Source organism: Ranitomeya imitator, chromosome 2, assembly GCF_032444005.1.
Source record: "Ranitomeya imitator isolate aRanImi1 chromosome 2, aRanImi1.pri, whole genome shotgun sequence".
Classification (NCBI taxonomy): domain Eukaryota; kingdom Metazoa; phylum Chordata; class Amphibia; order Anura; family Dendrobatidae; genus Ranitomeya; species Ranitomeya imitator.
Window position 1 is genome coordinate 188045089 of NC_091283.1, and position 22120 is coordinate 188067208.

General features: G+C 44.5%; 1 protein-coding gene across 3 annotated transcripts; it reads right to left on the minus strand.

The window, feature by feature from the left end:
- Nucleotides 1–868: 868 nt before the first annotated feature.
- APEX2 (apurinic/apyrimidinic endodeoxyribonuclease 2) lies at nucleotides 869–8962 on the minus strand. Of its 3 annotated transcripts, none has more exons than XM_069748345.1 (7): nucleotides 8793–8962; nucleotides 5978–6093; nucleotides 5339–5422; nucleotides 4854–5034; nucleotides 3848–3994; nucleotides 3704–3773; nucleotides 869–2696 (listed from the first exon to the last, which is right to left on the minus strand). In XM_069748345.1, the coding sequence occupies exons 1-7, from the start codon at nucleotides 8819–8821 to the stop codon at nucleotides 1761–1763; spliced, it is 1563 nt and encodes a 520-aa protein (XP_069604446.1). In that variant the 5' UTR covers nucleotides 8822–8962; the 3' UTR covers nucleotides 869–1760. The 3 variants fall into 3 exon arrangements, with proteins under 3 accessions (XP_069604446.1, XP_069604447.1, XP_069604448.1); XM_069748346.1 differs by having other exon boundaries at nucleotides 8834–8895; XM_069748347.1 differs by having other exon boundaries at nucleotides 8830–8890.
- Between the last annotated feature and the right edge of the window lie 13158 nt (nucleotides 8963–22120).

Sequence of the window (22120 nt, forward strand, 5' to 3'; positions counted from 1 at the left end):
ACCCTGTAGTATAAAGCAGCACCCCATAGGCAGATCTTGTAGTATAAGGCAGCACACCATTGATAGACCCTGTAGTATAAGACAGCACCCCATAGGCAGACCCTGTAATATAAAGCAGCACCCCATAGGCAGACTCTGTAATATAAGGCAGCACCCCATAGGCAGACCCTGTAGTATAAAGCAGCACACCATAGGCAGACCCTGTAGTATAAGGCAGCACACCATAGGCAGACTCTGTAGTATAAAGCAGCACACCATAGGCAGATCCTGTAGTATAAGGCAGCACACCATTTATAGACCCTGTAATATAAGGCATGTATTTTCTTTGCAGAATATTGGACCACAAACTGGAAAAAGGAGTCATGTTTGTTTTTCATCTGATTTGTGAAATCACACCCACCATACAAGCTGACTAGGAACTTGCACACTGGCAAGAACAGGTGTCTATAGTATGCGACTCGCGACAAAATCATATGTGATTCCAAATGTGTTGGATTTTCTGTGTCATAGTATGTTGCAGGTTGCAACACCATAGGAACCATTACATCTAATGTTGCAATGCGTCACTACGATTTCAGTGTCGCCGTAACCCAATCCATTAACTATTTTGTGCGGCGAACTGTTTTCAGTGCATAAAAATTCAAGGTTTAAAAATATTTTACGCATTTGGCACATTTCAGATATAAATGTATCAATTTGAATTTACCACTATCAAAGTGCAATGTGTCACGAAATATCTCAAGATTCACTGGCATATAAAGAAGTTAATACCATGTAAAATTACACCTTAAAATAAAAAAAATAAAAAATGGGGATGTCATGAAGGTTCAAGCCTGACTGCAATGGAAAGGGGTCAATAAACCACAACTTCTTGTAGATATTTTATTACTGGAACAAGTTCAAAAAAGTTTTCAATTTTTTTAAAATATTAAAAAAATATAACTTTATAATGAGGGACTTTGACTAAGTGCTTTGGCTTAAAAGGTTGCTTCTGAAGGACAAATTGACACCTAAAAAATCATCATCTAATGTGTCAGCGAGCAGAAGATCGTGGGTAGAGACAGGGCAACTTATCTATGCAATGGCAGTATGAGCTTTTATCTTTGGAGCGGTTTAATAGGTTGTTTCGTGGTTCCAAGAGGGATCTGGCGCTTTACAGACCCTTATTCTGGAAATCTGTAGTGGTCTATACTCTGCTCAAGTCCAAAGATGAATATTTATCAGCATACCCCTTCTGTGACATTAAGAATCAATCGTAGCACCAGATTCAAGCAGTTGAATTAAATTAGTTATCCAGGACTGTATTCATTTTTTATATAGATCTGAGCAGGCATGGAGCGTTCACTGACTATTCCTGCCGGCGATTCTTTCACTTCTGATGATGTCACATAGCCAGATCAGCAGCTTCTCTTCCGCTCTGTTCTGCAGAGGAGTGACTGACGTCATGCTGATTGACAGCCGCCTCCATGCAGCCTAACCGTGGGAAGTCGGCTGTCAATCAGCATGACAGCCATAGCGCCATATTGTATGCTATAGCAAATGCAAAAATTTAAAAGAACATGGCAGCTTTTTTTGTAAGAAAACATTGCACCACACGTGTCAGCAGGTTTTATCTGATATTGCAGCTTAGCCCTATTCACCTTGATGGAGCTGAGCTGCAAAACATGACATAATCCACGTTTTTCTAATCCTGGTCAACCCCACTTAATAAAGTGAGGAGTCATCTGCTCTGAATGCAGAGCACATCCATAATGTAGTGATCATACGTCTGCGCCAGATTTTTTGTTGACCCACAGAAAAAAGTTGCATCGCGCCTGTGGGTTGGAAGAGTGGCCTTCAGGCCGTGCACAGACATAAAACTGTCGGCCGCAGTTAGGACCGGCCTTCTTCACCGTTCGCAAGACACAAGGCTCTCCGTGTCCCTTACAAGTGGGTGGGGGAGGTGGTCCTTTTAGAAGGGTCTTCCAGAAGGCACTTTGCTGTTGGTTTCCATTTTGCGTTCCAGAGGTCGGAGCACATTGTGCCGTCACCTTCATGTTCTGAGCCTCAGACGCAGGAGTATTCCGGACGTCAACCGAAGTTGTTGGCTTGGAGATCACAGGTTTGAAGAAGCCGAGCAGATTGCCCTGTCCGCCTTTGGAGACCGGTTTGACTTTCTTACCATTATTTGTACTAACCTCCTCAGTTGTCCTCTTGCGGGCAGAACTTTTTTCTGAGCCCTCAGTTGAGGACTGAGAAGTTGACAGCACCTTGGCTTCATCAGCAAGAATTTCAAGAGTTTTGTTCTTTTTAACAAGAAACTGAGAGAGTTTCTGCTGCCGACCAGCAAATTCTGGGAGGTATTTGGTGCATAGCGACGGGCATTTGTCAGCTGCTAATGGCCCACATCTCATCAGTGCCTTAACTGGACAATGGTCAGATCCTTCAACCTCTGGCATAATCATGGAATCCAAAAACTCAGCTTCCACCAGTTTCCTGTTGCCCAGAATATAGTCTATGCGAGTGCCATAGTTGGTCTGCCGAGCACCCGAGGCAGAGCACCAGCATGTAAATGCATTCTTCTGAGTCGGGTGGAAGTATCGGAAGCTGTCAAGAAATTGCCTGCTGCTCGGTTCACACGAATCTTCTGTTTTATCGTCAGGGTTAACGAGGAACTGGTTCAACCACTGACGTCCTGGGTTCTCCTCAAACACTTCCTACAATTTAGATGTGAACGCAAAAAATGCAAATAAAACCTGGATTTCAATTTATATAAAGCAAAACTTCTTTATATGTCTGGAAATAAGATCAGCAGGATGTATTGTACAGAGTTTGTTGCCAAACTAGCTCTCGCTCTGCCATATTCCTGGATTCCTAAAGACATCACCCGTAATGTGGCCAAACCCTGAAGGTCACACATCATTCCCTATTTGCTTTTTAAAAATGCAGGAGCTCCTGGTCTTCCAGCACTACAATCTAAGACATGTGCATGGGGGGCTGCAAGAGGTGTAAATATATCTCTGCCCACACCTATGGATGGACTACAAAGAGGGTGGTATCAACCAAAAGGCAGTGATGAAAACCATCAGAGAAATCAACATCATGTAAGAAATGACCATTAAGGGCACAGGTGGAATCTCTTAATAAAACTCCTTTAAGTTTTATATGAATGCTGTAACTTTGTGCAACACAAGGCCGCACTGTAGAAGCATAGATCGGAGCAGAAAATGGTGACTAAGGAAAAACAAAAGTGAAAGACAACAATATTTAATTGATAGGAGTGTGCCACAGAAATATCTGACTACCATCAGAGCAACTGGGCCGTCTTACGGCAACCAGAAAGCTGCTGGCCTCTATATGTATGAACACATTTAATACTTAAGAAATGTTCCCATCTCATATTTTTAGCAAAAAAGTGTATTTTCCCAATGGCACCTGCATCTTTCTAAAGAACAGATCTCTAATGTGTGCTGCTATCAATGGAGAGGTGTCAGGAACACCCATCATTTGTATGGTACTCTCCACTGACAGCAGATTATGATGGGGTCCTGCATCCACTAAACATTTATGTCATATCCTGTGGACAGGCCATCAACGTATGAGAAAGGACACCCTTTTAAGTGAATATACTTGAGCTGTAGTTCTAGACACAGCTTCACATTTATATTAAACTTTATATTACTTCTAACTAATGAGAAGTCTTCAAAGATGTTCTTACACTTACCAAATCGGTTGGATCACAGTGGTCAAGGGGTTTATGAGACGTATTCACATCACCCAGTATAATCACATGGCTGAAACAACAGAGAGTTCCTTTGTGATACCTGTGTAAATTACATAGGCCTTATCCTCTAGACTGAAGACTTACCCTCTATTTTTCAGAATAGTTTCTGCCCGGATCTGAAGCAAACGGTAAAAGCGCAGCTTGTAGGTCTTGCGTTCAGGCTTCTCCGGGTCTGCTCTTGGGCAGTAAACATTGATGACAGTCAGGGTGTCCTCCTTATTGTCCGCTGTGCTGGAAGATAGAATTGACAACATGCTTATCCTTTACAGCACAAATCTACCATTATGGATTCTGGTCTGGTTGTTATGTACATTTCAATAGGTTTGAATGGAGACGCAGCAAGTAAAATCCACCACAGCCCCATTCACACTCCTTGCTCCAGGAAAGGACATCTTCATCTAGAGATTGTGGGGGGCCCACAAATCAGACAGTTATCATCTATTCTGGGAATAGCTGTGCTTAGTAGTAAAATCTAATGCACAATATTTAACACTCATTTTCTCCATGTAAATATAATCCAAATTACTACTTTATCTATGGTTATTATAGGGCTATATAGGGTTATGTGGCATCTATTTCCTCTGCCCAATCTGACGTCTGCTGCACAATGGGCAAAGTAGCTGCCAAGCTAATGGTCTGAAACTATGTCCTATTCTGATCAAATGAACATATGAACAATACCTGCTCAGCCATGGGAACTGTCCACACTGTCCACGTCTGATGTTCGATCAGAAAGAGGCAATGCATAACCCTTAAAGGGTTATTTGCATCACTAAAAGATATCTTCTATCCAAAAGATATCCAAAGGATTGGTGATAACTAGTGGATTATTTGGAGTCAAGCACAAGGTGACACAAAGACATAAGAGTGCAATGTTCGGCTTTTTCTGGCTGTGCCGTAGAGAATGAATGGAGCAGTGTTGCATGTACACAACAACCGTTCCATCTACTGAAGCATCTCAGAGCCCCGTTGTCAGAATCAATGAGGGTCCAAGCAGTCAGACCTCCACAGAGCTACAAGATATTACCTATCTACTGGTTCGGCTATACGTTTTAATGACGGGAATGACCCTTTCCCGCTGTGAACTTACAGAATCTTGTGCTGTGTGATCACCGCTCTCCCCTCCTGGTCCAGAGACAGCAGCTCCTCTTCAGAGAACTCTTCTGTGTCACCATAGCAGCCGATAGACCCTTTCTGACCAGTCAGTCTCCCACCGAGTCCCTCCTCTGCAGCCAGAGGGGTTGTGCTGCTTTTACAGAATGTAGCAACTCCTACACAACAGAGAACTATTTACTATGTGACAATGACAATAATGAAACCCATTCAAACCTATTGATGAGATGGAATAGGTACATTTTGCCTAGTAGTCAAGGCTGGCCCCCTCCCAAATCCCCAGTAGACAATCCGGGATTCCCTCCATTTTTCTAGTACTCACTAACCCACACAGTAGTCCTCCTTCTCCTCTGTTACCCCACATACACTTTCAATAGTAACAGAACCCGTTACTTAGGCTGGGTTTACAGAAATCACTGCAAAACCTATGGCGATATACCTCAAATGTGAACTACCACTTACCAGAGTATCCACTTCTCACACGGCTGAAACTGAAGTAGGAATTATACCCCTCTACGATAGCGACAGGCTCCTCCAGCAAGTCTCCTATATACAGAAGATGATAGAAATGGTCAGTTTCTGATCTCAAAGTGCCAACATTCTGCCTACAGCAACTACTGAGAGCAGAGAATATATATGAAGGCTGCTTTTCCATACGGCAGCGGTGAAGATAAATCCCACTGGAGTAAGGAGAGTGAAATTTATCAATTTGGCAACTCTGAGCCAAAAATGGAAAATACACCAGCTATTAACAGGTATAGACTTATGCCATAATATATATGCCAAAATTCTATATCAACTTTTAAAAAAGTGTGAGGCAAGTGCATCACTGAAAAAAAAATACTGTTTGCACAAAAAAATAGCAACTTTTTTTTGCCTACACCTATCTGCTGGTATAAATGCAAAGACAAATCACCCATCCGCCCCCACTTGCTTTTTAAAACTACCGAGCAGCGTTGTCATGAGCAGCTTAGATAATTGTACAGGAAATATGATAAAAAAATAAGGAGTTTTTAATGAAGAAAATGATGGTGGTCAACTACAGAATCTGGCAACGAGAGACCCTATTCTTGATTCTACGCCGAGGACGAGAACACTTACTAGTGACTTTAGTTTCCTGAAGACAGATGATGTCGGCGTCTAACGAGTCCAAAATTTCTTTTAGTCCTACACGAGTTGCTCGAATACCGTTAATATTCCAGCTTACGATCTTCATTCTAGCAAAGAGGAAAAAAAAATTACTCTTCTACCCATAAAGGCCACAATCAGGCGAGTGTATTGCATCTCCATATTGAAAGAGTTTTCAGCAGGTTCATTATCATCAATGACAAGTAACACCTCTATACAAAGCTGATAACACAGGATCCACCTATCACAATGGGCGATGTCACAGTGCCCTCTTCCCTTTACAATGACATTTGCACACACTCATTAGATACTTCAATACAAAAGATAGGGTCAGAGTCTGACCATTGCTGCTAATATAAGTGCATTGTTTCATAAAAACAAAAGGCAATTAGGGCCTGATTCATTAAGACTGGCTTTGTGTACAGTCTTAAAAATGACAATACAGGAGTAAGAAGTGCCTAATACATTAAGATGTGCACACCTCTTAATTAATTAGGTGCCTCTTACAACTGGTGTGAGCCTTCATCAGATACATTACTCCAGTTAGAGAGTAGAACATTTCTGGAGTAAGTTATGCCGCAACTTTGGACTAATTTGTTGGGCGGCCTTAGCCGTACCCCATCCTAGCTCTTCTCACTTTGGTAGAGATTAGTGATGAGGGAATATAGTCGTTACTCGAGATTTCTCGAGCACGCTCAGGGGTGCTCCGAGTATTTGTAAGTACTCGGAGATTTCATTTTCTTCGCCGCAGCTGAGTGATTTACATCTGTTAGCCAGCATAAGTACATGTGGGGGTTGCCTGGTTGCTAGGGAATCCCCACATGTAATAAAGCTAGCAGATGTAAATCATTCAGCTGCGGCACTGAAAACTAAATCTCAGAGAACTTACAAATACTCGGAGGACCCCCGAGCGTGCTCGAGAAATCTCGAGTAACGAGTATATTCACTCATAACTAGTAGAGATGATTAAAAAGATTATACAAACACCAAAGGGCATACTTTTTTTATGCAACCTGTTGCACAAAATATTTTGACAGTTCAAGGTGTTCTATGCCAGAATTTTAGTGAAAACACCTTCATAAATCAGGCCCTGAAGTCTTTAGAAAAAAAAAAAGGTTTATTTGCAAATAAGAAAATTGCTAGATTATTATTTTTTTTTTATCTTTAATGCAGACTGTGATAAGGAAAAGACATTACTGTAAGAACAGTTAGATTATGGAATATGATGTTCCAATGGTTAATTCACTAAACAAGTACAAGGAGGCCTGGATGCATTGATGATTCATATAAGATTCCAAGTTCGGGGTGATGGGATGATGATCCATGCAACTAATGTGAGTAGGGGAATTTTGCCACCAAGGACACAGTCCGACGCCCATATAAATCGGACCGAGTTTGAATCGCGGTGCACAGACCAGTCGGCGGGTCTCCTGACCCAAGCGTGACAGCTGCATAGAAATAAATTACGCTGATCAAGAGAGTCGCGGCCAGTCCGTGTACAAAGTTCTGATCTCCGTCAGCTTTATATACGGCCGTCTGGCTCTTCCCTAATATGGGGCAATTACCATCTGCCTAATTGGGTTTTTGCCTTCCTCTGGATTAAAATTATATTGCTAAAAATATATTAAAAAAAAAAAACAAAACATGATTTAAATAATATATCAATTTCTGATGACCTATTCCCTTTCATGGCCAAACAACCAAAAGCAGAGGATTCCCCTACATCACCCGCTGCCCCTGAATGAGCACTGGTACATGCACATATGCCCAGATCTGTAGCCGCTAAACGCTATAAAGCCATCTGTTTTACATCAAGTCTTGGCTGATGGCTTTACGGCGCGGATCAGTACATTTCAGATCAAACAATTCAAGGTTCAAGTCCTTTCAGAGGCATAAAAAAAAAGTTAAATGTAACAACAAAAAGTTTTATTAAAAAAAAAAAGCCAGAATAGACATTTTTTGATCACCACGCGTCCACAGAAAATACAATAAAAGGCGTGCAAAACATCTTATCTACCCCAAAATAATTCCGATAAAAACTACAGCTCAGCACTCAAAGCAAGCCGCCATACAGCTCCCCTCACCTACTGTATCCTCACCCATCCCTTGTTGATTGTGAGCCCTCGCGGGCAGGGTCCTCTCTCCTCATGTACCGGTTATGACTTGTATTGTTTAAGATTATTGTACCTGTTTTTATTATGTATACCCCTCCTCACATGTAAAGCGCCATGGAATAAATGGCGCTATAATAATAATAAATAATAACACAGCTTCATTCATGGGGGAGAGAACATTGTTATCAGAAAACATACACTGTATTTCATCATGTTTAGAATCCTGCTTCCGGGACATGTTTATCGCATAATGAAAGTCATAAAAACAGAACTGGAAGAACAATGTCAGAATTACATTTTTTTTTTCATTATTTTATCACACTTTTTTTATTTTTTCCTCATTTTTTAGTATAAATGACATCGTTTAGTCCTCGTACGAAAACTGGGAAGGATAAAAAGTGGCTCTTGTATTTAAGAACAAAAACACAAAAAAGGAAATTAAAAAAAAAATCAAAGACTCCCGGTCAGCAAGAGGTTAATGAGCCGTTTACACACGACGGACAATTCTGCTGCGTTTATTTTTGTTGTGTTTTCTGTGACTTTTCTGCTGGAAACTACAACTCCCAGCATGCTCTGATAGCCACACGTCGTCAGGGCATGCTGGGATCTGTAGTGTGACAGGACAGAGACCCCCACAGTAACTGACCCCACCTCTCCCCCACTGGTACACACACCTACAGCTCTCCCGCCAGTCCCCCGCCATGTCTGCACCTGCCTGTCACAGACGCCGCTCATCACAGCAGGAGCCGGACGTCTCCACTAGTTCCCGCCTACTACTTCAAGAGGAGGAGGGTATTTCCGGCGCGTAGATGATGCGTCATCATCATGGGCGGGGTTAAGACGTACAACGGACCGTGACGTCATTTGTCGCCACGCCCACTCCTAATAAGTCTCTCAGTAGTATGTAGTGCTGCAGTCAGTGCAGTCGCCGATCTCGGCCTGACTGACGTGTGGGGTCACCCGGAGGGCGTGTTCCTACATAATTACGCACTGTTGTGTTCAGGGCACTTGGAAAGCTGGGTGACATCCTCAAGATGAGCCTCACTGCTTTCCCAGGTGCAGATTATGTACCCGGGATTCTTCGCACTTCTGTATTACCGTCTGTATCAATAACGTTTTATATGGAGAAAGCAATGTGAAACTTTAAGGCTATATTCACACTTTGCGGATTTTGCTGCGGATCCGTAGCGGATTTGACCGCTGCGGATCCGCAGCAGTTTCCCATGAGTTTACAGAACAATGTAAACCTATGGGAAACAAAAAACGCAGTGCACATGCTGCGGAAAAAACCGCGCGGAAACGCTGCGGATTACATTCCGCAGCATGTCACTTCTTTTCTGCGGATTTTCACCTGCTCCAATAGAAAACTGCAGATGAAAATCCGCAGAAGAAACCGCAGTTAAAAACGCGATAAATCCGCAGTAAAAACCGCGACAGGTTTTCACTGCGGATTTTGTAATTCTGCTGCTGAAAAATCCGCAGTGGAATCTGCAAAGTGTGAACATAGCCTAACTAGTTTTATTTGCGTTTTCATCTTACATGATGCTCGTATATAATTAGTCGGCCCCTATAAGACCAATCGCTTCACAAAAACTATTTAGAATTGAGAGTCCTCAGTGGTTGATACCTTTTAATGGCTAACTGAAAAGATGGTAACAAATTGCAAGCTTTCGAGACTACTCGGGCCTCTTCATCAAGCAAAGACTAAAAGAAATTCTGAAGAATCCCATATTTATGCAACAACATAGTATAGAAAAAAAAAACCATGGATAAGACAGGTGACATGAAGCAGAATTACCATGAGTGATAAACAGTTATGTCCATAAATATTGGGCCAGCTCTTAGAACACAAAAACTGTTAATTTTGGGGGTTGGTGCTTTTTTTCTCCACCTAAATTTGACGCGCTTTACTCCAGATCTGTGATGTTATCGCACTGCTTAACAAGATGCATTATTAGGGCATATTTATACTGGGGACACCGGGAAATAAACAGGCTGTTTGGGGTAGTGCATTCCAGAGAAGTGGTGCAGCACGAGGAAAGTCTTGGGAGACGTGAGTGGGAGGTTCAAGTATGGAGGATGTTAGTCTTAGATCAATAGCAGAACACAGGGCACTGAAAAGGTGAACAAAAGAGGAGTAGAGGATGTAGGACAGTGCAGCACTGTGGAGAGCATGGGTAGGGTTATAGCTAGAGATTAGGAGATATAAGACGTGCAGCACTGTGGAGAGCACGGGTAGGGTTATAGCTAGAGATTAGGAGGAGATGTAGGACGTGCAGCACTGTGGAGAGCATGGGTAGGGTTATAGCTAGAGATGTAGGACGGTGCAGCACTGTGGAGAGCATGGGTAGGGTTATAGCTAGAGATTAGGAGGAGATGTAGGAAGGTGCAGCACTGTGGAGAGCACGGGTAGGGTTATAGCTAGAGATTAGGAGATGTAGGACAGTGCAGCACTGTGGAGAGCATGGGTAAGGTTATAGCTAGAGATTAGGAGATGTAGGAGGGTGCAGCACTGTGGAGAGCATGGGTAGGGTTATAGCTAGAGATTAGGAGATGTAGGACGGTGCAGCACTGTGGAGAGCATGGGTAGGGTTATAGCTAGAGATTAGGAGATGTAGGACGGTGCAGCACTGTGGAGAGCATGGGTAGGGTTATAGCTAGAGATGTAGGACGGTGCAGCACTGTGGAGAGCATGGGTAGGGTTATAGCTAGAGATTAGGAGGAGATGTAGGACGGTGCAGCACTGTGGAGAACACGGGTAAGGTTATAGCTAGAGATCAGGAAATGTAGGACGGTGCAGCACTGTGGAGAGCATGGGTAGGGTTATAGCTAGAGATTAGGGGGAGATGTAGGATGGTGCAGCACTGTGGAGAGCATAGGTAGGGTTATAGCTAGAGATTACGAGATGTAGGACGATGCAGCACTGTGGAGAGCGTGTGTAGGGTTATAGCTAGAGATTGGGGGGAGATGTAGGACGGTGCAGCACTGTGGAGAGCATGTGTAGGGTTATAGCTAGAGATTAGGGGGAGATGTAGGACGGTGCAGCACTGTGGAGATCATGGGTAGGGTTATAGCTAGAGATTAGGAGATGTAGGACGGTGCAGCACTGTGGAGAGCATGTGTAGGGTTATAGCTAGAGATTAGGGGGAGATGTAGGACGGTGCAGCACTGTGGAGAGCATGTGTAGGGTTATAGCTAGAGATTAGGAGATGTAGGACGGTGCAGCACTGTGGTGAGCATGGGTAGGGTTATAGCTAGAGATTAGGAGATGTAGGACGGTGCAGCACTGTGGAGAGCATGGGTAGGGTTATAGCTAGAGATTAGGGGGAGATGTAGGACGGTGCAGCACTGTGGAGAGCATGTGTAGGGTTATAGCTAGAGATTAGGGGGAGATGTAGGACGGTGCAGCACTGTGGAGAGCATGTGTAGGGTTATAGCTAGAGATTAGGAGGGGATGTAGGATGGTGCAGCACTGTAAAGGGAACAAAGAGTGGTAGAGATGTTGTACAGTGTAGCACTGTGGTGAGGACAGGCAGGGTGGAGACAAGGATGAGGAGTGGTAGAGATGAGTAGAAGATATAGGGTGGTGCAGCACTGTGAAGAGCATGAGCAAGGTGGTAGACAGGTATGAGGAGAAAATGTAGAGTGGTAATGCACTGTGGAGAAGACAAATACGGTGTAGACAGAAGGTGAGATGCAGAGGGGTTGTAGCACTGTTGAAAGTACAGGTAGGGTGGTAATGAGGAGGAAAAGATGGAGTGTGGTGCAGCACTGTGAAGAGCATAGGCAGGGTGGTAGACAGAGAAGATGGAGAGTGGTGTATCACTGTGGAGAGCTTTAGTAGGGTGGTAGACAAGGATGAGGAGGACCAAAAACACATGGGCTACTTGCACAGTGAACAAGTCTGTAGAAACCTGTTCACACCACCAAGAAACATGAAGACACAAAAAGAGCACAGCGAGGTAAAAAAAAACTCTGTTGTAAAGAAGTCACAGTAAATAAGCAAGTGCTAGTCAAAAAATGAAAAAAATACAGGGTATTTAGTTAATACGCTTTTTTTGCAAAAAAATGTATATTAAGCTGCTCCACCAATCGCCAAGGTATACCCATAATAGAGCAGTCCTGTCTAATGTATATAATCCCTATCTGATGTATTTAAAAACCTGATCATCTGTATAGTACCTGTATAAGCAGGGTTCGGAGAGAAAATATCCATTTGGACTTGCTGGATGGAACAACTTCAGTGCAAATGGCTCACAGAGGAGATGTAGGGATTTGCAGCACTGTAAAAAGCACAGGCACAGTGGTGAACAGCTGAGGAGATGCAGTGTGTTGCAGCACTGTTAGGAGCACAGGTAGGGTGGTAGACAGGGATGAAAGAAAAGATGTAGATCAGTGAGGCACTATGGGAGCATGGGCAGGGTGGTAGACAGAGATGTAGGACAGTGCAGCACTGTGGAAAGGATAGGCAGGGGGTAGACAAAAGATGAGGTAGGAGATGTGCTGTACTGTGGGGAGCTCAGGGAGTTATGTAGACAGATGTGAGGAGATGGAGGGTGGTGCACCACTGTGGAGAGGACAAGTAGGGTTCTACAACCCCTGGCAAAAATTATGGAATCACCGGCCTTGGAGGATGTTCATTCATTTGTTTATTTTTGTAGAAAAAAAAAAGATCACAGACATGGCACAAAACTGAAATCATTTCAAATGGCAACTTTCTGTCTTTAAGAAACAGGAAAATAAATAAAGAACAAAAAATGTGGTAGTCAGTAATGGTTACTTTTTTTAACCAAGCATAGGGGAAAAATTATGGAGTCACTCAATTATGAGGGAGAAAATTATGGAATCACCCTGTAAATTTTCATACCCGAAACTAAGTCCTGCATAAAATTAGATCTGCTCGTTAGTCTGCATCTAAAAAGGAGTGATCACACCTTGGAGAGCTGTTGCACCAAATGGACTGACATGAATCATGGCTCCAACACGAGAGATTTCAATTGAAATAAAGGAGAGGATTATCAAACTCTTAAAAGAGGGTAAATCATCACGCAGTGTTGCAAAAGATGTTGGTTGTTCACAGTCAGCTGTGTCTAAAATCTGGACCAAATACAAACAACATGGGAAGGTTGTTAAAGGCAAACATACTAGTAGACCAAGGAAGACATCAAAGCATCAAGACCGGAAACTTAAAGCAATATGTGTCCAAAACAGGAAATGTGTTATGCAGTGCTATCAGGCAACACAGTGTGCAGTAATCAGCGCACATACAGTGATATGGCAATAACCCAAAAACAATAGAACAAGCTCTGAGACGTGGAATCTCTGCAGACTGCAAACCTGAACCTATCCTCACACAACTAAAAGCAGCAGTGGATTGCGCCTAACACTACCTATGCAACTCGGCACTGCCTGAGGAGCTGACTAGCCTGAAGATAGAAATACAAGCCTGACTTGCCTCAGAGAAATACCCCAAAGGAATAGGCAGCCCCCCTACATATAATGACTGTTAGCAAGATGAAAAGACAAAACGTAGGAATGAAATAGATTCAGCAAAGTGAGGCCCGATATTCTAGACAGAGCGAGGATAGCAAAGAGAACTATGCAGTCTACAAAAAACCCTAAAGCAGAACCACGCAAAGGGGGGCAAAAAGACCCACCGTGCCGAACTAACGGCACGGCGGTGCACCCTTTGCGTCTCAGAGCTTCCAGCAAAAGAGAATAGCACAGCTGGACAGAAAAAACGGAAACAAAAACAAAGAACACTTATCTAGCAGAGCAGCAGGCCACAGGAAAGATGCAGTAGCTCAGATCCAACACTGGAACATTGACAAGGAGCAAGGAAGACAGACTCAGGTGGAGTTAAATAGCAAGGCAGCCAACGAGCTCACCAAAACACCTGAGGGAGGAAGCCCAGAGGCTGCAATACCACTTGTGACCACAGGAGTGAATTCAGCCACAGAATTCACAACAGTACCCCCCCCTTGAGGAGGGGTCACGGAACCCTCACCAGAACCCCCAGGCCGACCAGGATGAGCCACATGAAAGGCACGAACAAGATCTGGGGCATGGACATCAGAGGCAAAAACCCAGGAATTATCCTCCTGAGCATAACCCTTCCATTTGACCAGATACTGGAGTTTCCGTCTAGAGACACGAGAATCCAAAATTTTCTCCACAATATACTCCAATTCCCCCTCCACCAAAACAGGGGCAGGAGGCTCCACAGATGGAACCATAGGTGCCACGTATCTTCTCAACAACGACCTATGGAATACATTATGTATGGAAAAGGAGTCTGGGAGGGTCAGACGAAAAGACACCGGATTGAGAATCTCAGAAATCCTATACGGACCAATAAAACGAGGTTTAAATTTAGGAGAGGAAACCTTCATAGGAATATGACGAGAAGATAACCAAACCAGATCCCCAACACGAAGTCGGGGACCCACACGGCGTCTACGATTAGCGAAAAGCTGAGCCTTCTCCTGGGACAAGGTCAAATTGTCCACTACCTGAGTCCAGATCTGCTGCAACCTGTCCACCACAGAATCCACACCAGGACAGTCCGAAGACTCAACCTGTCCTGAAGAGAAACGAGGATGGAACCCAGAATTGCAGAAAAATGGAGAGACCAAGGTAGCCGAGCTGGCCCGATTATTAAGGGCGAACTCTGCCAACGGCAAAAATGACACCCAATCATCCTGGTCAGCAGAAACAAAACATCTCAGATATGTTTCCAAGGTCTGATTGGTTCGTTCGGTCTGGCCATTAGTCTGAGGATGGAAGGCCGAGGAAAAAGATAGGTCAATGCCCATCCTACCACAAAAGGCTCGCCAGAACCTCGAGACAAACTGGGAACCTCTGTCAGAAACAATATTCTCAGGAATGCCATGCAAACGAACCACATGCTGGAAGAACAAAGGCACCAAATCAGAGGAGGAAGGCAATTTAACCAAGGGCACCAGATGGACCATTTTAGAAAAGCGATCACAGACCACCCAAATGACCGACATCTTTTGAGAAACGGGAAGGTCAGAAATGAAATCCATCGAAATATGTGTCCAAGGCCTCTTCGGGACCGGCAAGGGCAAAAGCAACCCACTGGCACGTGAACAGCAGGGCTTAGCCCTAGCACAAATCCCACAGGACTGCACAAAAGCACGCACATCCCGTGACAGAGATGGCCACCAGAAGGATCTAGCCACTAACTCTCTGGTACCAAAGATTCCTGGATGACCAGCCAGCACCGAACAATGAAGTTCAGAGATAACTTTACTAGTCCACCTATCAGGGACGAACAGTTTCTCGGCCGGACAACGATCAGGTTTATTAGCCTGAAATTTCTGCAACACTCTCCGCAAATCAGGAGAGATGGCAGACACAATGACTCCTTCCTTGAGGATACTCGCCGGCTCAGATAACCCCGGAGAGTCGGGCACAAAACTCCTAGACAGAGCATCCGCCTTCACATTTTTAGAGCCCGGAAGGTACGAAATCACAAAATCAAAACGAGCAAAAAATAACGACCAACGGGCCTGTCTAGGATTCAAGCGCTTGGCAGACTCGAGATAAGTAAGATTCTTATGATCAGTCAATACCACCACGCGATGCTTAGCTCCCTCAAGCCAATGACGCCACTCCTCGAATGCCCACTTCATGGCCAGCAACTCTCGGTTGCCCACATCATAATTACGCTCAGCAGCAGAAAATTTCCTGGAAAAGAAAGCACATGGTTTCAACACTGAGCAACCAGAACCTCTCTGTGACAAAACCGCCCCTGCTCCAATCTCAGAAGCATCAACCTCGACCTGGAACGGAAGAGAAACATCTGGTTGACACAACACAGGGGCACAGCAAAAACGACGCTTCAACTCCTGAAAAGCTTCCACGGCAGCAGAAGACCAATTAACCAAATCAGCACCCTTCTTGGTCAAATCGGTCAATGGTCTGGCAATGCTAGAAAAATTACAGATGAAGCGACGATAAAAATTAGCAAAGCCCAGGAATTTCTGCAGACTTTTCAGAGATGTCGGCTGAGTCCAATCCTGGATGGCCTGGACCTTAACCGGATCCATCTCGATAGTAGAAGGGGAAAAGATGAACCCCAAAAATGAAACTTTCTGCACACCGAAGAGACACTTTGATCCCTTCACGAACAAGGAATTAGCACGCAGTACCTGGAAAACCATTCTGACTTGCTTCACATGAGACTCCCAATCATCAGAGAAGATCAAAATGTCATCCAAGTAAACAATCAGGAATTTATCCAGATACTCACGGAAAATGTCATGCATAAAAGACTGAAAAACAGATGGAGCATTGGCAAGTCCGAACGGCATCACCAGATACTCAAAATGACCCTCGGGCGTATTAAATGCCGTTTTCCATTCATCTCCCTGCCTGATTCTCACCAGATTATACGCACCACGAAGATCAATCTTAGTAAACCAACTAGCCCCCTTAATCCGAGCAAACAAGTCAGATATCAATGGCAAGGGATACTGAAACTTAACAGTGATCTTATTAAGAAGGCGGTAATCAATACACGGTCTTAGCGAACCATCCTTTTTGGCTACAAAAAAGAACCCTGCTCCCAATGGTGATGACGATGGGCGAATATGTCCCTTCTCCAGGGATTCTTTCACATAACTGCGCATAGCGGTGTGTTCAGGCACGGACAAATTAAATAAACGACCCTTAGGGAATTTACTACCAGGAATCAAATTGATAGCACAATCACAATTCCTATGCGGAGGTAGGGCATCAGACTTGGGCTCTTCAAATACATCCTGAAAGTCAGACAAGAACTCTGGGATGTCAGAAGGAATGGATGACGAAATAGACAAAAATGGAACATCACCATGTACTCCCTGACAACCCCAGCTGGTTACCGACATAGAGTTCCAATCTAATACTGGATTATGGGTTTGTAGCCATGGCAACCCCAACACGACCACATCATGCAGATTATGCAGTACCAGAAAGCGAATAACTTCCTGATGTGCAGGAGCCATGCACATGGTCAGCTGGGCCCAGTACTGAGGCTTATTCTTGGCCAAAGGTGTAGCATCAATTCCTCTCAACGGAATAGGACACCGCAAAGGCTCCAAGAAAAATCCACAACGTTTAGCATAATCCAAATCCATCAGATTCAGGGCAGCGCCTGAATCCACAAACGCCATGACAGAATACGATGACAAAGAGCATATCAAGGTAATGGACAGAAGGAATTTGGACTGTACAGTACCAATGACGGCAGAGCTATCGAACCGCCTAGTGCGCTTAGGACAATTAGAAATAGCATGAGTGGAATCACCACAGTAGAAACACAGCCTGTTCAGACGTCTGTGTTCTTGCCGTTCAACTTTAGTCATAGTCCTGTCGCACTGCATAGGCTCAGGTTTACTCTCAGACAATACCGCCAGATGGTGCACAGATTTACGCTCGCGCAAGCGACGACCGATCTGAATGGCCAAGGACATAGACTCATTCAAACCAGCAGGCATAGGAAATCCCACCATGACATCCTTAAGAGCCTCAGAGAGACCCTTTCTGAACCAAGCCGCCAGTGCAGATTCATTCCACAGAGTGAGTACTGACCACTTCCTAAATTTCTGACAATATACTTCTACATCATCCTGACCCTGGCATAAAGCCAGCAAATTTTTCTCAGCCTGATCCACTGAATTAGGCTCATCGTAAAGCAATCCAAGCGCCTGGAAAAACGCATCAACATTACTCAATGCAGGGTCTCCTGGCGCAAGAGAAAACGCCCAGTCCTGTGGGTCGCCGCGCAAAAAAGAAATAATAATCAAAACCTGTTGAATAGGATTACCAGAAGAATGAGGTTTCAAGGCCAGAAATAGCTTACAATTATTTTTGAAGCTCAGGAACTTAGTTCTGTCACCAAAAAACAAATCAGGAATAGGAATTCTTGGTTCTAGCATAGATTTCTGATCAATTGTATCTTGAATCTTTTGTACATTTATAACGAGATTATCCATTGAGGAGCACAGAGCCTGAATATCCATGTCCACAGCTGTGTCCTGAAGCACTCTAATGTCTAGGGGGAAAAAAAAAAAAAACTGAAGACAGAGCTGAGGAAAAAAAAATGATGTCAGGACTTCTTTATTCCCTCTATTGAGAATCATTGGTTTGGGCTCCTTGTACTGTTATGCAGTGCTATCAGGCAACACAGTGTGCAGTAATCAGCGCACATACAGTGATATGGCAATAACCCAAAAACAATAGAACAAGCTCTGAGACGTGGAATCTCTGCAGACTGCAAACCTGAACCTATCCTCACACAACTAAAAGCAGCAGTGGATTGCGCCTAACACTACCTATGCAACTCGGCACTGCCTGAGGAGCTGACTAGCCTGAAGATAGAAATACAAGCCTGACTTGCCTCAGAGAAATACCCCAAAGGAATAGGCAGCCCCCCTACATATAATGACTGTTAGCAAGATGAAAAGACAAAACGTAGGAATGAAATAGATTCAGCAAAGTGAGGCCCGATATTCTAGACAGAGCGAGGATAGCAAAGAGAACTATGCAGTCTACAAAAAACCCTAAAGCAGAACCACGCAAAGGGGGGCAAAAAGACCCACCGTGCCGAACTAACGGCACGGCGGTGCACCCTTTGCGTCTCAGAGCTTCCAGCAAAAGAGAATAGCACAGCTGGACAGAAAAAACGGAAACAAAAACAAAGAACACTTATCTAGCAGAGCAGCAGGCCACAGGAAAGATGCAGTAGCTCAGATCCAACACTGGAACATTGACAAGGAGCAAGGAAGACAGACTCAGGTGGCGTTAAATAGCAAGGCAGCCAACGAGCTCACCAAAACACCTGAGGGAGGAAGCCCAGAGTCTGCTATACCACTTGTGACCACAGGAGTGAATTCAGCCACAGAATTCACAACAGAAATGTACAACAAAACAAATGAGGAACGAATGGGTGGAAACTGGAGTCAAGGTCTGTGACCGAACTGTAAGAAACCACCTAAAGGAAATGGGATTTTCATACAGAAAAGCTAAACGAAAGCCATCATTAACACCTAAACAAAGAAAACAAGGTTACAATGGGCTAAGAAAAAGCAATCGTGGACTGTGGATGACTGGATGAAAGTCATATTCAGTGATGAATCACAAATCTGCATTGGGCAAGCTGATGATGCTGGAACTTTTGTTTGGTGCCGATCCAATGAGATTTATAAAGATGACTGCCTGAAGAGAACATGCAAATTTCCACAGTCATTGATGATATGGGGCTGGATGCCAGGTAAAGGCACTGGGGAGATGGCTGTCATCACATCTTCAATAAATGCACAAGTTTATATTGGTAGTTTGGACACTTTTCTTATCCCATCGATTCAAAGGATGTTTGGGGATGATGATCATTTTTCAAGATGATAATGCATCCTGCCATAGAGCAAAAACTGTGAAAACATTCCTTGAAAAAAGACACATAAGATCAATGTCATGGCCTGCAAATAGTCCGGATCTCAATCCAATAGAAAATCTTTGGTGGAAGTTGAAGAAAATGGTCCATGACAAGGCTCCAATCTGCAAAGCTGATCTGGCAACAGCAATCAGAGAAAGATGGAGCCAGACTGATGAAGAGTCCTGTGTGACACTCATTAAGTCCATGCCTCAGAGACTGCAAGCTGTTAGAAAAGGTGGTGCAACAAAATACTAGTGATGTTTTAGAGTATTTTTTTTTTTTTATGATTCCATATTTTTTCCTCAGAATTGAGTGACTCCATAATTTTTAACTTATGCCTGGTTACAAAAATTGACCATTACTGACTACCACATTTTTTGTTCTTGATTTCTTTTAGTGTTTCTTAAAGCCAGAAAGTTGCCATTTGAAATGACTTTAGTTTTGTGCCATGTCTGTGATCTGCTTTTTTTCTGCAAAATTAAACAACTGAATGAACATCCTCCAAGGCCGGTGATTCCATAATTTTTGCCAGGGGTTGTAGATGGAGATGAGGAGGCAGTGTAGTACTGTGCACCGGTGTGGAGAGGATGAATAGGGTGGTAGACAAAGATAATAAGGAGATGGAGGGCAGTGCAGCACTGTGGAAAGCATCGTTAGGGTAGTAGACAGAGATGAGGAGATGTAGGGCAGTGCAGCACGGTGGAAAGCATCGGTAGGGTGGTAGACAGAGATGAGGAGGAGATGTAGGGCGGTGTAGCACTATGGAGAGCACCGGTAGGGTGGAAGACAGGGAAGAGGGGATGTAGGGCAGTGCAGCACTGTGGAGAGCACCGGTAGGGTGGTAGACAGGCAAGAGGGGACGTAGGGCAGTGCAGCACTGTGGAAAGCACTGGTAGGGTGGAAGACAAGAAAGAGGGGATGTAGGACAGTGCAGCACTGTGGAGAGCACTGGTAGGGTGGAAGACAGGGAAGAGGGGACGTAGGGCAGTGCAGCACTGTGGAGAGCATCGGTAGGGTGGTAGACAGGGAAGAGGGGATGTAGGGCAGTGCAGCACTGTGGAGAGCACCGGTAGGGTGGTAGACAGGCAAGAGGGGACGTAGGGCAGTGCAGCACCGTGGAAAGCACTGGTAGGGTGTAAGACAAGAAAGAGGGGATGTAGGGCAGTGCAGCACTGTGGAGAGCACTGGTAGGGTGGAAGACAAGAAAGAGGGGATATAGGGCAGTGCAGGACTGTGGAGAGCACTGGTAGGGTGGAAGACAGGGAAGAGGGGACGTAGGGCAGTGCAGCACTGTGGAGAGCATCGGTAGGGTGGTAGACAGGAAAGGGGACGTAGGGCAGTGCAGCACTGTGGAGAGCACCGGTAGGGTGGCGGACAGGGAAGAGGGGACGTAGGGCAGTGCAGCACTGTGGAGAGCACTGGTAGGGTGGCAGACAGGGAAAAGGGGATGTAGGGCAGTGCAGCACTGTGGAGAGCACTGGTAGGGTGGCAGACAGGGAAGAGGGGACGTAGGGAAGAGGGGACGTAGGGCAGTGCAGCACTGTGGAGAGCACCGGTGGGGCGGTAGACGGAGATGAGAACATTTCTTGCGCTGGAGCACAGCTCTTAATGAATTTGGCGCATCTTATTCCAGCTCACCCTTCATCAAAACTGGTGGACAAACCACCAGTCCTTAGAGTATGATGTGTGCACACTGAATATTTGCAGAAATTTCTGCAAGGTTTCTGCATCTCTTGGCAGCATGGTTTTGTATGCGTTTTTGTACAGCTATTAATGTGTTTTTTAGCTAAATAAAGATTAAAAAAAAATGTTTTGTTAGTAATGAAGAGGTGTCAGCCAGACACTGTGGGAGCAATGATGCTGCTGTCAGTGTGTAGCCAGCGGTCACATGTCCTGATGTGACTGTTTCACAAGTGAGATCGCTATGGGACACTCAGGATTACGTGGACTACGGCAAACAGGAGAGAATACGGTTGTTTAGTATTTTTGAAGGGATTGTCATGATATGTACGTTTGCCCTGTCCTGTATTTGAATAATATGCCATTTGATGTATGTAACTGTTCTCTGGTTTCTATTAGCTGTAATTTATGTATTTTCTTGGCTGGGAGTTCACCTGTAACAATGTCTCCTTCCCCCAATACTTGCAGCCCTAAGCTCTAATGTAATTAAGCTTTGTCAACATCACTAGTGGAGGAATAGCCATTCTTCCTCACAGCAGGTGGCTAGTCAAATGTGCATATTACATAGACTGCCTGGAGCCCACCAGTCTAGAATCTTCTGGTGGACCCAACCATTGAATAGAAGGTGTAACCCCTACCCCCTTCATGGGCGGATCCCAGGAGCTCAGACAATCCATTCTTATTTTGAGATCAGATGTGAGTTGATCCTTGAAGGAGAAGGAGTGGGGATTCTTAGCTGAGGCAAGACCCCACGCCCATCTGTGACTGCGGAAGCGAACGGGGCGAGACTTGAGCTGAGGACAGATCTCGTCGTTCGTGAGATTGTTTTGGGATCCCTTGGACTAATTGTGGACTATTGCTTTGTTACCTGGCACAAGG

What these genes read in the sequence shown, in the direction of transcription:
- APEX2 (XM_069748345.1), bottom strand. Translation starts at nt 8,821, where the DNA reads ATGGCGGGGGACTGGCGGGAGAGCTGTAG. An exon ending in ACTATTCTGAAAAATAGAGG is followed by an intron (nt 3,774 to 3,847) that starts GTAAGTCTTCAG and finishes CTGTTGTTTCAG; the next exon opens with CCATGTGATTATACTGGGTG. An exon ending in ACTGTGATCCAACCGATTTG is followed by an intron (nt 2,697 to 3,703) that starts GTAAGTGTAAGA and finishes TCTAAATTGTAG; the next exon opens with GAAGTGTTTGAGGAGAACCC.